Raw genomic sequence first — 14,460 nt, 5'->3', positions numbered from 1 at the left:
GTCCTTCGCAACTTCTTGAAAATATCTAACAATAAGTTTCGATGTATACAATACATTAACTATTCACAAAAGAGAGTGTATACGGGTACATTGTCATCGAAAAGATACACGAAACGCGATAATATTACCACAACATGTATGTGTACGTAACGTTTTGGCGAGCGTAAAATATCGAATATCGATTTAACTGCAGGCTGAAACCTTGGCATTGAATTCTCTTCCTCTCGCCTCTACAGCCGCTCCTCTCTGACTTCGCTATCTTCTCTTTATTTTCCGGTACGCTTTTCATGCGTCTCGCTTTTTCTTCTCTTTTCATACGCGCCATTGTTAGACTAGACGATCTGAAACTACTTTTCACCCGGGGCTGCACCTACACGCTTATCCTGCTGCAATATCTACCTATATTTTGTCGTTACGACATTGTGGTCCCTGCTACAACCTACGGTACAGTTCTTTGTTTCCCCTGCTACCAGCCTTTGCGGTTCTTCTTAATACCTAAATGATTCGTTCTCGCACAAGAGATTTTATAATCTGCGGCTATGCGCGACCAGTAACATGAAAATCTACTGTCACCCAGACGATGCAGGAAGACGCGTTAACCCTCTGATGGTCGTGAGCTTCGTGCAATTTTATTTGTGTTTATGCGCGAGTACAGCAAGCTGAATTATACGCGTAAAAAGTTTAAAACGCACGACTTCAAAATTTGAAAATTTGAGACCTTAAAAATTTGTCTACGTCGCATCTATCTTGAACTAGATATTGAATCCTGCAAAATTTAGCTCGTATACTTTCCAATCCTGTTTTCGCACGTATTGACCCCTGAGATAGAAACAAAGAAGCTCGGGATCCGAAGAATAGGCGAAGAGTAACGTAAAAGCAGGAACAAAAGACAGTGTCATTCTTAAACTCAGCAAAGGCGATTTATTTGACACAGGAGGTTCCACATCTCCTGCAAAATTGATTCGAAATTCGAGAGACAACGAACAGACACGGAATGGAAGAAGCTTAGGCGTTACTCGATAGAGACATAGAAACGGCAGATTGCTTGCTAAAACTTTCAGCGTAGTCTGAAACGAAATCCACTGTTTTCAGAAAATCATCCCGACTACAAGAATACAATAACGAAGTAGAGCCGTGGAGCACGCTGTGTTTTTGCAGATGAGATCTCCTGTATATGTATGTGTACATACCTCATGTCTCTTCCTGGTCGTACATCGGTACATGGTGTATGAAATGGTTCGTGACATATGATTTCCACGCTTCAAAGTTCTCGAACATTTTCTGAAAAATTAATATCCATTGTTATTTTGTTATAAACTTGTATGACAATTAATAACTAATAATTTGTTTAATTACCTAATCACTATGAATATATGTGTTCTATGTCCTATAATGTATACGGCTGTGACCTATAACATGTATCATACGATACATGTCATTCGGAATCATCCTGTTATTCAAAATATTTCTAACAACCCGGTCTGTCACACTATTCCTGAAACATCATATGCACATCATTACGTGTTACACTATGATATGAATGTCGATAAAGTCATCTTTAGAAACGAATGACACAAAACTTGTTTTACACCCTGTACACATACATTCATGGAGTAAACATGTCTTGTCAAAGTGTAGGTCTCCACGGTTTTCAGCTTCGTGACCATTGTTCAATGTACACAAGAGAGGCCGTGTTCCAGCGACGTTCCACGAATCCTCCGTGTCTTCTTTTCGAGGCTCTCTGCAACGAGCTGTGCCATCGACAAATTAAAAACTATGCAACCTTTCGCGCGATCCTACATGCATTATCTCAGCCCACGACGAACAACGCGAGAACTTAATACAACCACGATGGCGGTCTGCCAACGAGTCTCGACAACCGCGACCACCGCGGCAAGATTGAATTTGTTAAATATTTAAAGGCCATACCGAGCAGAACCGAGCGCGTTAATACCAATGCTCTTTCATTGTACCCGAGAGAATCATACGGTTCTTCGTTTCGTTTTATTCGTGCACCCATTCGTAAAATATATGCTGATCTAATGCTCGCGTATATCTATTTTATAAGCATCAACCTAAAGATACTGGACGTAGTACACTCCTGACATAGATGAAAGGTAATATAACGAGAGACAAATTTAAAGTTAAATTACATATGGTGGTATAATACGTAATGATATGACGCATGATAATATAACGCGAGAATATAACTTCGCGGTGATATAACGGGAGAATGCAACATAGCGAGAATACAATACAGCGGTGATATAACGCGATAATATAATGCGGCAGTGATATAACGCGAGAATACAATACAGCGGTGATATATCGCGGGAATACAATACGGCGGTGATATAATGCGAGAGTACATTGCGGCGGCAATATAACGCGAGATTACGCAATCTATGGTGCTATAACACGAGGGTATATAGACCGCGATATTACAGTACGCAATTGTGCCACACATGGTGATATAACGTACAACTATACAACAAACGATGATATAACTATACCATAACTATACCATAATAATGAATACGGTATTATTAATTTTATATCTGAGCAGAAACGAGTATAATTGAATTCCCCTCGTAATTACAGTAATTAGCTATTGAATTAATTACAAGGTTTAAATTATGCAATTCAAATTACAACATAATTGAATTCCTATATAATTAAAGTACAGTGCAATTAAATTGCGTATAATTCAATCAATGTAATTACGACATATAAGCGAGACTCTACACACGTAGCGATAAAACCGCAAATCTATTCAATTAGTGTTATTTTTACTTATTTCATTTCAGTCGTATAAATCCGTGAATTTACGGCGATTGTTATTTTCTATTTTATCGAGAAACCCATTCGCAGAGGTAATCCTATCTCTCCTTGACTCTATTAGAAAATGCCGTGATCCTTTGCCGTTGTCCTTTTGTTTCACGCAACCGGGTAAACTAGAGGCGATTCATCAGCTGGTTATCTATGGATCATCGTGTGTGACTCACCGTATCGGGATCCAAGGACGCCGTCACTTTTACCGCTTTCAGTAAAAGGGTTCCGAGGCTGGCGTGGACGAGTACAGGCCATAGGTGAACTCCAGGATATTACCAGCCGGTGCTGCGGGCAAGCCATTGTCTGTAGAGAAGCTGACGGGAGAGATCCCAGACAGAGAGAAATGAGAAACAGAGTAGAATCGCCATAGACCGCGACGTTGCCTGTGAAAAGGGTTACTTTTAATTTGAACTTACGCGGTTGGATCATGAAATAGAGCACAAAATTTCTTATCGACTATAATCAGCATTAATGATTCAGTACATAATTATCATGTTGTACTTTTACAGTTTGTAGATTAAATTTTTTGCTATCTTTCATTTAACTTTATTCTATGCGTCTGCAGGGCTGTTAGTTTCCCTGAATTTTATGTGTCTGCCTAATATGTGCATGGTAGGCATGCCATGCATACAAAAAAGGACAAGGGGTGGGAGGTTATGTTACGCGGTGGCATATATGCGCAATAAACCACGTAAAATGTTTCAAATAGTTATTTCACCATTTTTAGAACAAAGTATTATGTTGTATTATCCTGATATATAATTTATAGTTGATAATCGCTTCATTAACAAAATAAGAACAGTCAAAGTAATATAGTTACGAAAAATGGCGAATTTGATAATTTACGAAAGTAATGACATGTACGTTACGGTACATAATGTATATGATAGGCTACTTTTTATTCTTATTGACAAACGTTTTAATTTTTTGAAGAACTTACCTTCTTTTCCGGTTTATCTAGTTAATCAAATGAAGAACACAATATGTTAGTAGAAATAAGAACACAATATTAACTGACAGGGAACAATTTCTGCTTCCGATCACTTTGCCAAAACACTGTGCAATTGCAGAAAAACGCGCGGGAATGTGACTACTAGAAAAACGCGCGGGAAAACGACTACTTTATTCAAATGCGATATGTATATATATTTACAAATATTTCTCAAAATAATAACATTAATATATATATTATTCTATGAAAATATATTTTACCAATTTTTTTAATCCTAAAATTGCATTAACTTCTCCAAATTTATAAATTTATATTTATTTAAATAACATTGAAAGTTCTCGAAAAGCAATATGGCGTCTATATACGCAATAGAAGTAGAATTAAAATTTTCGATGTATTGAAAGTATAATACGATGGTAGTGAATCATCGTAATAAAAGTTATAAAATTCAAAGTAAAATAATTTGTTATTAATAATTTAAACTAACCCTGTGTTATCGGAGCAGTTTGCGACTATTGCAGTATCCGATGCAGAATAACATCTGACCCACGGAAACCTTGAATTCCTTCCTCTGGGAGAAACACCGCGAAACGTGTACAGAATTCATCGTTAGATCTTTTCAGGTTACCGAATAGATTCTCGGATGGTTGTCCCATTGACTGCTTCGTGACCATATTTGAAATTTACAACCTGAATCCCGTTGCTTCGATAAATATATTTCCACACTCAAGATTCCGCGGGCCGTTACAAGCCAACGCACTTCTGTTTGAAGTATCGATATGGGACGATATGATTCGTATCGATTATATAGAATAAGACACTTACGAAAATATCGAATAATTTTGGCGCAATTTATTCAAAATATTTTAGTACATGATTAAGGAACAAAATGTTTTATAATAAAATTATATAATTTTATTATATAATTAATTTATTTATTATTATAATTTTTTATTATATATATATATAATAAAAAAATTTTCGTTTTCATGAAAAAATTTGGTGTGCTCATCAGTATGTATTACGGATGGAACTAGAATAAATTTCCATTAAATTTGATTGAAGCAAACACTTGCATAAATGTATTGTATATTATTCGGTGGATTGATTAATTCCAGGTCAACGCGCAATAACGATGAGGAACAATTTATTATTAGTTGTCAACTCGCAGTGAGTCGTGCGTGAAATATTATGCACACAATAGGTCCAGAATGTAATATTTCTTGCGCTAATGTTTATTCATAGTTTTCGGGAAACTTTAATCTACAAGAGGAAAACAGTAAATTACCGATGCACATCGGACCATCCTTCATATTTAGTTTTATGTTCCGTGAAAGAAATTGGTTTATGTCAAAAATAGAATTTATTCTCAAAATGATTACAAAAAAGATTAAGTACAAACTTAGAGATTATGTAAAATGTCATATACAAACATACAACAGATCATAAAATGTTAATTAATTTTAAACTAATCCTACTACGAGCCAGCTCTACTGAAACTACCTGCACTTCTACGTGTTGACCTACAGAGACAGAAGAATTGTTTAACCATTTAGTAGGTATGAGACCAGCTCTACCTACTCCTATGTCTACAAATGCCCCGAAATGTGTGACATTCCGTACCGCACCGGTTAATACCATATCGACACTTATGTCATTAATACTAAGCATGTTCTTCCGAAACAGGGGACTAGCGGATTTGAACCTTATATCTTCATCTTTTTTCATGGACAAGCCTTTCACTATTATTTCCATCGTTGTCTCGTTTGTATCAAACTTCTCCGCCAGTAAGGCATATCCTTCTTCAGCACGCGACTTTATCTTATCAATGAACGTTGCAGTTCCAAGATTTTCCAGATTGCAATCACAATATTGTAAAAATCGTTCAGCTACTCCATATGATTCAGGATGTATCCAAGTTTGATCCAATAAATTAAAAGTATGCTCAGATTTTTTTGAATCTTTAGGTTTTACTGTGTTTATCATTGAAGTTTCTGGTAATATCCTAATAAAACCAGCACATTGTTCAAATACTTTCTTTCCAATTCCTTTAACATCTAGCAACTGTTGTCTGTTCTTAAATGCTCCTAATTCAATTCTTGATTGTATGATATTTTTTGCTCTGGCTATGTTTAAACCAGCAACTCTTTTTAGAAGACATTGAGATGCAGTGTTCACATCCACTCCTACAAAACTTACAGCCTCTGAAACTACCTGCAAACATTTTCATTATTACATAAATGTAATGGTTAATTCTACTTTGGTTCAATACATAGAATATGATACTTGCTTCATTTAAAGCTGTTAATAACTGTTTCTCTGGCAAATCATGTTGGTACATTCCTACACCCAAATGTTTAGGTTCTACTTTCACTAATTCAGCAAGTGGATCCTGTAAACGTCTTGCTATAGAAATAGCAGAAACTACATTTACATCAAGATTAGGAAATTCTGATTTTGCTTCTGCACTGCAGCTGTATATTGATGTTCCTGATTCGTCAACTATTGTATATGAAACATCTATTGAACCAAAAGCCTTAGATTTAATTAATGTATTTAAAAAAGATTCCGTTTCTCTGCATGCTGTAGCATTACCCAATGCTAAAATTGTACATTTATGCTTATTCACTAAATTTACTAATGAATTAGCAGCTTCCTCATAGGAGTTTTTCCTTTTGCTATGTGGATAAATTATACTTGTTTCAAGTACATTTCCATGCTCAGAAATTGCTGCTAACTTACAACCATGATGAAATCCAGGATCTATACCAAGTATAATTTTTCCACGAACTGGTGGAGTGAGAAGTAATTGTTTAACATTAGTTACAAAAACTTCTATGGATGCAGTTTCAGCTTTCTGTTTCAGTTCATTACGGACGCGTCGTATTACTAATGGTTTAACAAATTTTGTATAAGCATAGTCAATACTATTATTTAATATTTCAGTGTGTAGCTGGGATACTGCCATAGCTTGCCTATATAATTTATAACAAAACGTGTGAAATCCTCTTTCAAAAAAATCAGGCAAAGTTAGTTTTACACTTAGAATTTTTTGTGCTTCTCCTCTATTAATAGCTAATATTTGGTGAGGTTTAATAATTGTAGTATTTGTATCAAAGTCATAATACATTTCATATTTTCTGTCAGTATCCTTTCCTTCTTTATCATCTGTAGATTTATGGCTTTTACATTTAGTAGTTTTTATCTTTATTACTGTTGCGTTTTGGAGTTCCTTGACTTTGTCAAATACCAGTTTATCTTTATTTATAATATCTGCTATTATATGTATGATACCATCTTTAATCTGTTGTTCAGTTTTTAAACCATCTTTGTCAGGAACAATCAGAGATGATAAGTAAGGTAATGGTTGACCATGTAATATAGAATCACTAATAGGACCTAAACCTAATTTTCTAGCTTTCTCTGCTAATGACTGCTTAGACTCTGGTTTAAAAAGGGAATATATATGTTCTAAATCATCCATGGATTTAGCAGATACAATGGCAGCATGTATACTTGGTGACCATTGTCCTGCTACTTTGTCTATATTTTTTAATATGGTAGCAGCACGTTGTTTAATTAATCGAGCACATTCAAGACTCTCTTTTAAGGCTCTTAGTTTATCTGGTTCCATACCACCAGTCATATTTTTCCTATATCTTGCAATGAATGGAATTGTGTTGTTATCATTGAAAAGCTTTATAACATTATCAGCAATATGCCTATCAATATTATTAGTCTCACAAACATAATCTACATCAGTCCATTCTTGACATTTAGTGGAATTAAAATGTATATTTTTTAATGACTCTTTAATATTTTCTTTATCAATAGGTTGTGCCGCTACCTTCTTACTTTTTGTACCTTTACTTTGTACCTTCTTTTTTAAATCTATTGATTCTTTGGCATCATCTACATGTGTAGGCTTTATTTCTGTACTTTTATCCTCACATTCTATTTTTATTTGCTCCTCCTTTGCTATTTTAAGTTTTTTCCTTTTGTTACCTGCATTCGTACTATCTTCCTTAATTCTTTTTTTTCCTTGATTTGTTTTTGAAACTTTCTTTTCCGGAACATAATCATCATCACTTACAACAATGTGATTATCGTCTTCAGAGTCACTTAACTCAATTATCGTTTTTACTTCACGTGTTTTACGTACAGTTCTCTTCATTATGAAATTTGATTTAAATATAAGACAAGTAGCTTTTCTAGAAAATAAAATATAAAAAATAACATGTGAATTATTCAATGATTACATAATTTTTTTAAACACATCCAATAATATACATTACATACATTAAAGTAGCTCTTGACTGAATGTATCGATACATTAATTAATATCATATAATCATGTATACTTTTTCAGATATGCTTTTCTTTATACATGGCAGGTGTCAACAAAAATTCCTAACCAAACCTGACATGCAGTTACGAATATTAGCATTTAATGCAACTTCAGTCAGAAAGTTCCCCTACTATTTACATTATCCCCTCTATGCAGTGTTGAGCAGTCCCAGTGCATGCGCAGTAAGCTATCCGTAGAAGTCCTCAGTAGCGTATACACTTTGATGAAATATAAGGTATCAATAGGCCTTAGTAAGGAAAAAAAAATAAATCTGAAGAAAATTGCAGGAAAGAAAATAAAAGGGTTAAATAATACAACAGATTATATATAATAAAAGTAATATTAAATTTATTTATGATTATTATTATTTTTTACGTTTGCAGCCAATTTGTTATATGAATACCAATGTTTGTTGCAAGAGCAAAGGAAAAAGATACCACTCGATTTTTATCGGATTTATGCATGTTAACAAAATAAAATCCATGTATTTCTTTGTTATTGTTTCTCTGATATTATAATTTTCACACGTATAAAATATAGTTATTCAGTCCTTCCAAGTCGTTTTTCTTAAATAATAAATTCATTTAGTGTTTTAAAAGTTATTGTGCTTTTGTGTTATTTCAAATATAATAATCTCCTATATTCCATCATATTATTCCCATTATATTATATTATATGTATAATTCACGATTGTAATACATATACATATGTATATTAATAAATAATCATTTTGCAACATATCTGCAAGATTAAGTTAAAAAAAATTAATAAATTTAAATAATTGCAACAATAAATTTGTTAATAAACAATCGAAAAATATGAAATTATAAAAAAATTAACGTTAAAATAATTATACAACATCCAATGAGAGTGGTTGCATGCTATTGGTGGATTACATGATCTCTAATTGGCTACTGTACACTGCCAATCACTCTTACACTTGAAGAGGTCGAATTCGATCTATTGGTAGATCGGTAGATCATTATGATGTCTAATTGGCTGTTGTCAACTACCAATAACACTCACAGTAGCGGGAGGTCAAATGCTCTCAGTCGTATTTTGGAAATCGAGGAGGTCGGATCGCACCTGTCAACACTTACCGGTACGAGTCAAGGGTTCACTTATTCGATACTGTGCTTGTCCATGCGTTACCTAATGTACTACTACAAGTGTTTAGTGTGCTTTAACAAATATTTTTTAATAAATATGTGGGTGTATTAATAAAATTTATGGTGTGATTCTGCAAGTGTCAGTGACTTAACCAGTGTGTTACCTGCATGCATATACGGATATATTAGTGTACCTAGTGTGTTATTACTAGTGTTTAATGTGCTTTAATAAATATTTTTTATTAATTATGGGGGTGTATTAACAAATTTTATGGTGTGGTTCTACAAGTGTCAGTGACTTTACTAGTGTGTTCCTTAAGTGATTGTGCATGTGTATACGGATTTATTACTGTGTTTTATGGTGCGGTTATTTGAATGTTTTATTCATTTTTTACTGTTTTAATGTATTTTGTGGAGTGATTATTTAAGTGCTTTGACATACTGTTACTGGTGGTTTAGTGTATTATGTGGAATGATTATTTAAGTGTTTTGACATATTGTTACTGGTGTTTTAATATATTTTATGGAGTGGTTATTTAAATGTTTTAACAAATTGCAACTGGTGTTTTAGTGTGTATTATGGAATGGTTATTTAAATGTTTTGGAATACTTGCACTGGTGTTTTAATGTGTTTTACCATGTAGTTATCTATGTGTTTCGGTATAAATTTGCAAATGTTTTAATCTGTGCCATACAATAATTATTCGAGTGCATTGACATATTTTTTCGAATATTTTATAATGTTTCACTGAGTGACTATACGTTTTGATATACATTTGCAAATTTATTACTGGTTTTTGTAATGTAGTACTGCATGCATGCTTAACTTGTTTATTAACTGTTTGCGTTTCAAAAATGTATACGTTACTCGAAATGCAAATTGATTGACAGTTACTAAATTGTTGTCCTGCTATGATTACAGGTCACGCTGCCAATCCAATGGACAAACTGCCAAATCCAAACGTTGCCAAAGCAGTCCAAGGCAGTCCAAAGCAGTCCAAAGCATTCCAAAGCAGTCCAAAGCAATCCAAATCTCTGATGCTTTACCGGTAAAGCGATCGCAGTGGCGCAAGTCAGCGATCGGTGAGTCGCATGCTTTATGGTTCCTCCGGTTCCCATCATGTCGTAGGACGAATGGTCCGAAGCGACACGGGAACTGGTTGTATTTTATATATTTGAGCGAGCATAGTGACCACGACTGTACGATCGTGCAAAATTCGTACAAACTGTTTATTATATTTATTAGATCAGGTCAGGGTTTTCTTGTACATCGCGTTTTAACTTCTTTACAATTTAAAATTAAAATTAGTACATAGAAGTCGGATGACCCTCCGATTTCACAGTAGTTTTTGAGTCATTTTGATAAAGTTATCGAGTCACTTTCAATTTTTATGTACGCGTGACAATTTTTTAAATAAATGTACAAGAAAGTATCGCGAGAAACAGATTTCGATATCAAAGTTATTTATGAATGTTTGAGTCATTTAGAAATTTACTTTGATATCATAAATCTGTTAAGAATGAAACTACCGATATACTTAGATTTTTGCAAAGTGATCTTCCATTTTCCATTTTGAAAGTTTTTTAAAGTTAGAGTCAATTTTTGTTGGAAGACACTTTATTAGCATGTTTCTAATCATGTTTTTTAGCTCAGGATTTTCAGCACACATGAAGAAAACTGGTAGGTCAAAATACATGTGGCCGTGTTCATTTTTATGCTCTATACTCATGCGCGTGCTTAGATGCTACTCGCATGGGTTAGGGCAGGTGGACACGGTTTAGTTTTAAGATGTTTTGGCGATCGACAAATTGACAGTGAATTATCGACACAAGTTACACGTGTGTGTGTGGTTAGGTCGTGGACCTTGTGTCGATTAAACTGTAGATTTATTTTTTAAATTTTGCAAAATTCTATTTGAAAATGCATACAAAATGCAAGTCGAGTCATTTGAAAATGCATACAAAATGCAAGTAGAGTCATTTCAAAGTTATATAAATTGAATAAGTTAGAAAATAGTATGAGTAGTTGAAATTATTACATGCACATATTACATTGAATATTCGAAAGAGTATGAAAATGAAATATGTTCAATGTTCACTGTCGATTGTCGATCGATTTCAGCAAAAAGGTATGAACTTAGAGTGTGAATGTTGTATTGAACTCGGGTGTCGGAGACGTCCCGGGACGTACTCCCTAGGATTAGGCTTATTTGCACCCGGGTGGTATGTGTGAGAACCGTGGAGTGTGTTTTTGTGAGAATGGACTTTGCAATTTTTTAAATATAGCGATAGGCAGGCAGGTAGCTTACTTCTGGTGTGAATGAGTTAGTTTTAAGTAGGTAGGGCCAGAGCAAGCTTTCACGTTTCTCTATCCTCCTCTCTCACACGTGAGATGCTTGCATCTGGGGGGTTCACGAAAAATCGAGAAGAGAAAAATTAAATATGAATATATTTAATATCTCTTGAACTCGATTGTTCGTTCAGGCCAGGCCTTTTAGTTTGTAAGTCGCAGTCGGGTTCTAGATCCGACTGCAAAAATGAAGTATACAGTGAAGTGAAGTGAAGTGTAGTGAAATAAAATAATCTGCTCGGACATTCTTTTACGGACAGCGCATTCTAAGAATCGCTGGTCGTATATCTTTTTTCATTATTTTTCTTGATTATCAAACTAACTTATTAGATATTACATAAAATTTCGATTTTCTTATCGATCGAAATAAATGGATAGTAATGCAATTTTATTTTTATAAAACTGTCTGCTATCTGTTTATGGAGATTGATAGCAAAATTGAGAATTTATGTAATTGAAAACTAAGAATGTCCGAGTTACCGTAAAATTTCGCGAGTGATTTTTGTGAGGCTTTGCCGAAGAGAGAAGAGGCTATATGCCGAAGAGCCCCGGCAAAATTTGCCAAAGAAGAGGGGAACTATTAATGGCTGTCCATCTTAGGATCCTAAGATGGACAGCCATTTGTCACTATGCTCGCTATTATTTTCTTGTATTTTACATGTGCTTTTTGAACGATACGAAATGTATCGTCACGTTTTGCTCGAATTTTTACGAGCATAGCCACTCGCGATTTTATTTGTACCCCTTCGCGATTCGAGATTTTTATGCCCTCCCAATTAAATTTTGAGATTAGAGATTTTTATATCCCTTCGCGATTCGAGATTTTTATGCCCTCCCAATTAAATTTCAAGATTAGAAATTTTTGCATAATTTTGCGATTAAATTTTGTGATTAGAGATTTTTATATCCCTTCGCGATTCGAGATTTTTATACCTTCGCGAGTAAATTTCGAGATTAGAGATTTTTGTATCCCTTCGTGATTATATTACGAAATTCGAGATATCCCTTTATATATCCCTTCGCGATTTTATTACGAAATTCGAGATTTGTATATCTCTTCGCGATTTTAATTTCCCCGAATTTTATGTGCTAATTATTTTTCTCTGTTTCAGGAATTGATTTTGTATAAAATGTTTTATTGTTGATTGATCTTGAATTCGTAATTTTTATTGCGTTTTCTGTTTTTCGATATTGTCGTTTCACTTTTTTTCCTACAATTGTATAGGTTAATAAACTTTTGTCTGTTTCAGAATTTAATTCTTGGTAAGTTCTTAAATTGATCGAAATTTTCTATGTTAATAAATTCTTGTGAGTTTCAGAATTTAATTCTTGGTAAGTTGTTATCTCTTCTTAAATTTCTGTGCTAATAAATTTTTGTCTGTTTTAGTGTTTCTTCTTTCGTAAGTTATGTTGTCTCCTCAAATCCGCAATTTTCATTGCGTTTTGTATTTTTTGAAATTCTTGTATGAAATAAAGAAAAATTTTCCTCCTCCTCCCACAATTTTCTGTGTTAATAGAATTTTGTCTGTTTCAGATTTTTATTTTATGTAAGTAATTCAATATTTCATAATTGTCATAATTATTCTTGTCTGTTTCAGATATTTATTTCAAGTAAGTAATGAAATCATTCATTTTTGTCTTAATAACTTTTATTTATTCCAGCATTTTAGTTTTGGTAAGTTATGTACAGTGCATTAGTTTTACATTAATTCCGAGCTTGTGGGAGGAAGGGTGGGCTCGGGCGCAGGTTTTTCGTCACGTCATGTGGCGAAAAGCTTGCGCACATTGTAAGTACCTCTTATTCTAAATTGCACTCATCTTTGTCACAATTTTTTAACTTACGTATTAGATTGTAGTAATAGTTTGTTATTTTTTGTAGTTTCTTTTCTCAATTTCTCCAAACTTAAAAGAAAGTTCTTCCAACTTTCTTTCCTATGTTCTTGCAATTTTTACAAAGTTTTATATACGAGTGCAATTTTAGAATAAGAGGTACATGTAGGGCAATTAGAATGTATTATAGTATGCGTGAGTGTGTGAATGGTGTGTGTCCTGCATCCTGTACTTACTGATAGGGCCTCTAATACTCTATCTCATTTTATTTCTAGCTTCAAAGTTTTCAACACTTTATTTCTTCCTCTCTCTAACTTTATTTTTTGATTGATTTTTAATTCTTGTACTTTGATTTCAGTTTCTCTTTCATTTCATGCGAAAATATTACTTCGAGTGTCGAAGTCTTTGGACCACCTGGTGATTTCAATTCGGTCTTGAAATTTTTAATCTCTTTAGGTTTTTATTTCAAATTTGAGGTTTTCAAAAAGTACCGTGATTTTATTTCAAGTTTTGAGGTTTCTTAATCTCTACATCTTTTTATTTCGGAGTTGAGGTTTTTGAATCTATAATTTCATTTCGGATTTTAAGGTTTTCAAAACCTATGATCTCGATTTTTCAAGAGTTTCGTTTCGAATAAAGGGAGATTTCATTTTTTGCTCCTTCCATTTTCTGTCATAATTACTTTTATCTGTTTCAGGTTTTATTTTAAGTAAGTAATTTATTTTCTTTATTAATAAATATTTGTCTGTTTCAGGTATTTATTTTAAGTAAGTATTTTATTTTCTTTATTAATAAATATTTGTCTATTTCAGGAATTTATTTTAAGTAAGTAATTTATTTTCTATGTTAATATATTTGTCTGTTTCAGGAATTTATTGTAAGTAAGTAATTTATTTTCTTTATTAATAAATATTTGTCTGTTTCAGGAATTTATTGTAAGTAAGTAATTTATTTTCTTTATTAATAAATATTTGTCTGTTTCAGGAATTTATTGTAAGTAAGTAATTTATTTTCTTTATTAATAAATGTTTGTCTGTTT

At 33.3% G+C, this 14,460-nt stretch overlaps 1 protein-coding gene across 1 annotated transcript; it reads right to left on the bottom strand.

Annotated features, from left to right (window-relative positions):
• Nucleotides 1-5,128: 5,128 nt before the first annotated feature.
• LOC100881390 (S1 RNA-binding domain-containing protein 1) lies at nt 5,129-8,292 on the bottom strand. The gene is made up of 3 exons (XM_076533520.1): nt 8,084-8,292; nt 6,071-7,995; nt 5,129-5,994 (listed from the first exon to the last, which is right to left on the bottom strand). Exons 1-3 carry the CDS (start codon nt 8,116-8,118, stop codon nt 5,228-5,230), a joined length of 2,727 nt encoding a protein of 908 aa, XP_076389635.1. The 5' UTR covers nt 8,119-8,292; the 3' UTR covers nt 5,129-5,227.
• Nucleotides 8,293-14,460: the final 6,168 nt, after the last annotated feature.

The sequence above is a fragment of the Megachile rotundata genome, chromosome 1, assembly GCF_050947335.1.
Source record: "Megachile rotundata isolate GNS110a chromosome 1, iyMegRotu1, whole genome shotgun sequence".
Taxonomy (NCBI): Eukaryota; Metazoa; Arthropoda; class Insecta; order Hymenoptera; family Megachilidae; genus Megachile; species Megachile rotundata.
This window is presented reverse-complemented; position numbering and strand designations above follow the sequence as displayed.

Bases quoted from the DNA above. Each gene is read 5' to 3' on its own strand.
- LOC100881390 (XM_076533520.1), bottom strand. From the start codon at position 8,118: ATGTATCGATACATTCAGTCAAGAGCTACTTTAAT. The intron at 7,996-8,083 runs GTATGTAATGTA...TTTATTTTCTAG, and splicing joins CAGTCAAGAGCTACTTTAAT to AAAAGCTACTTGTCTTATAT. The intron at 5,995-6,070 runs GTATCATATTCT...GTTTGCAGGTAG, and splicing joins AACAGCTTTAAATGAAGCAA to TTTCAGAGGCTGTAAGTTTT.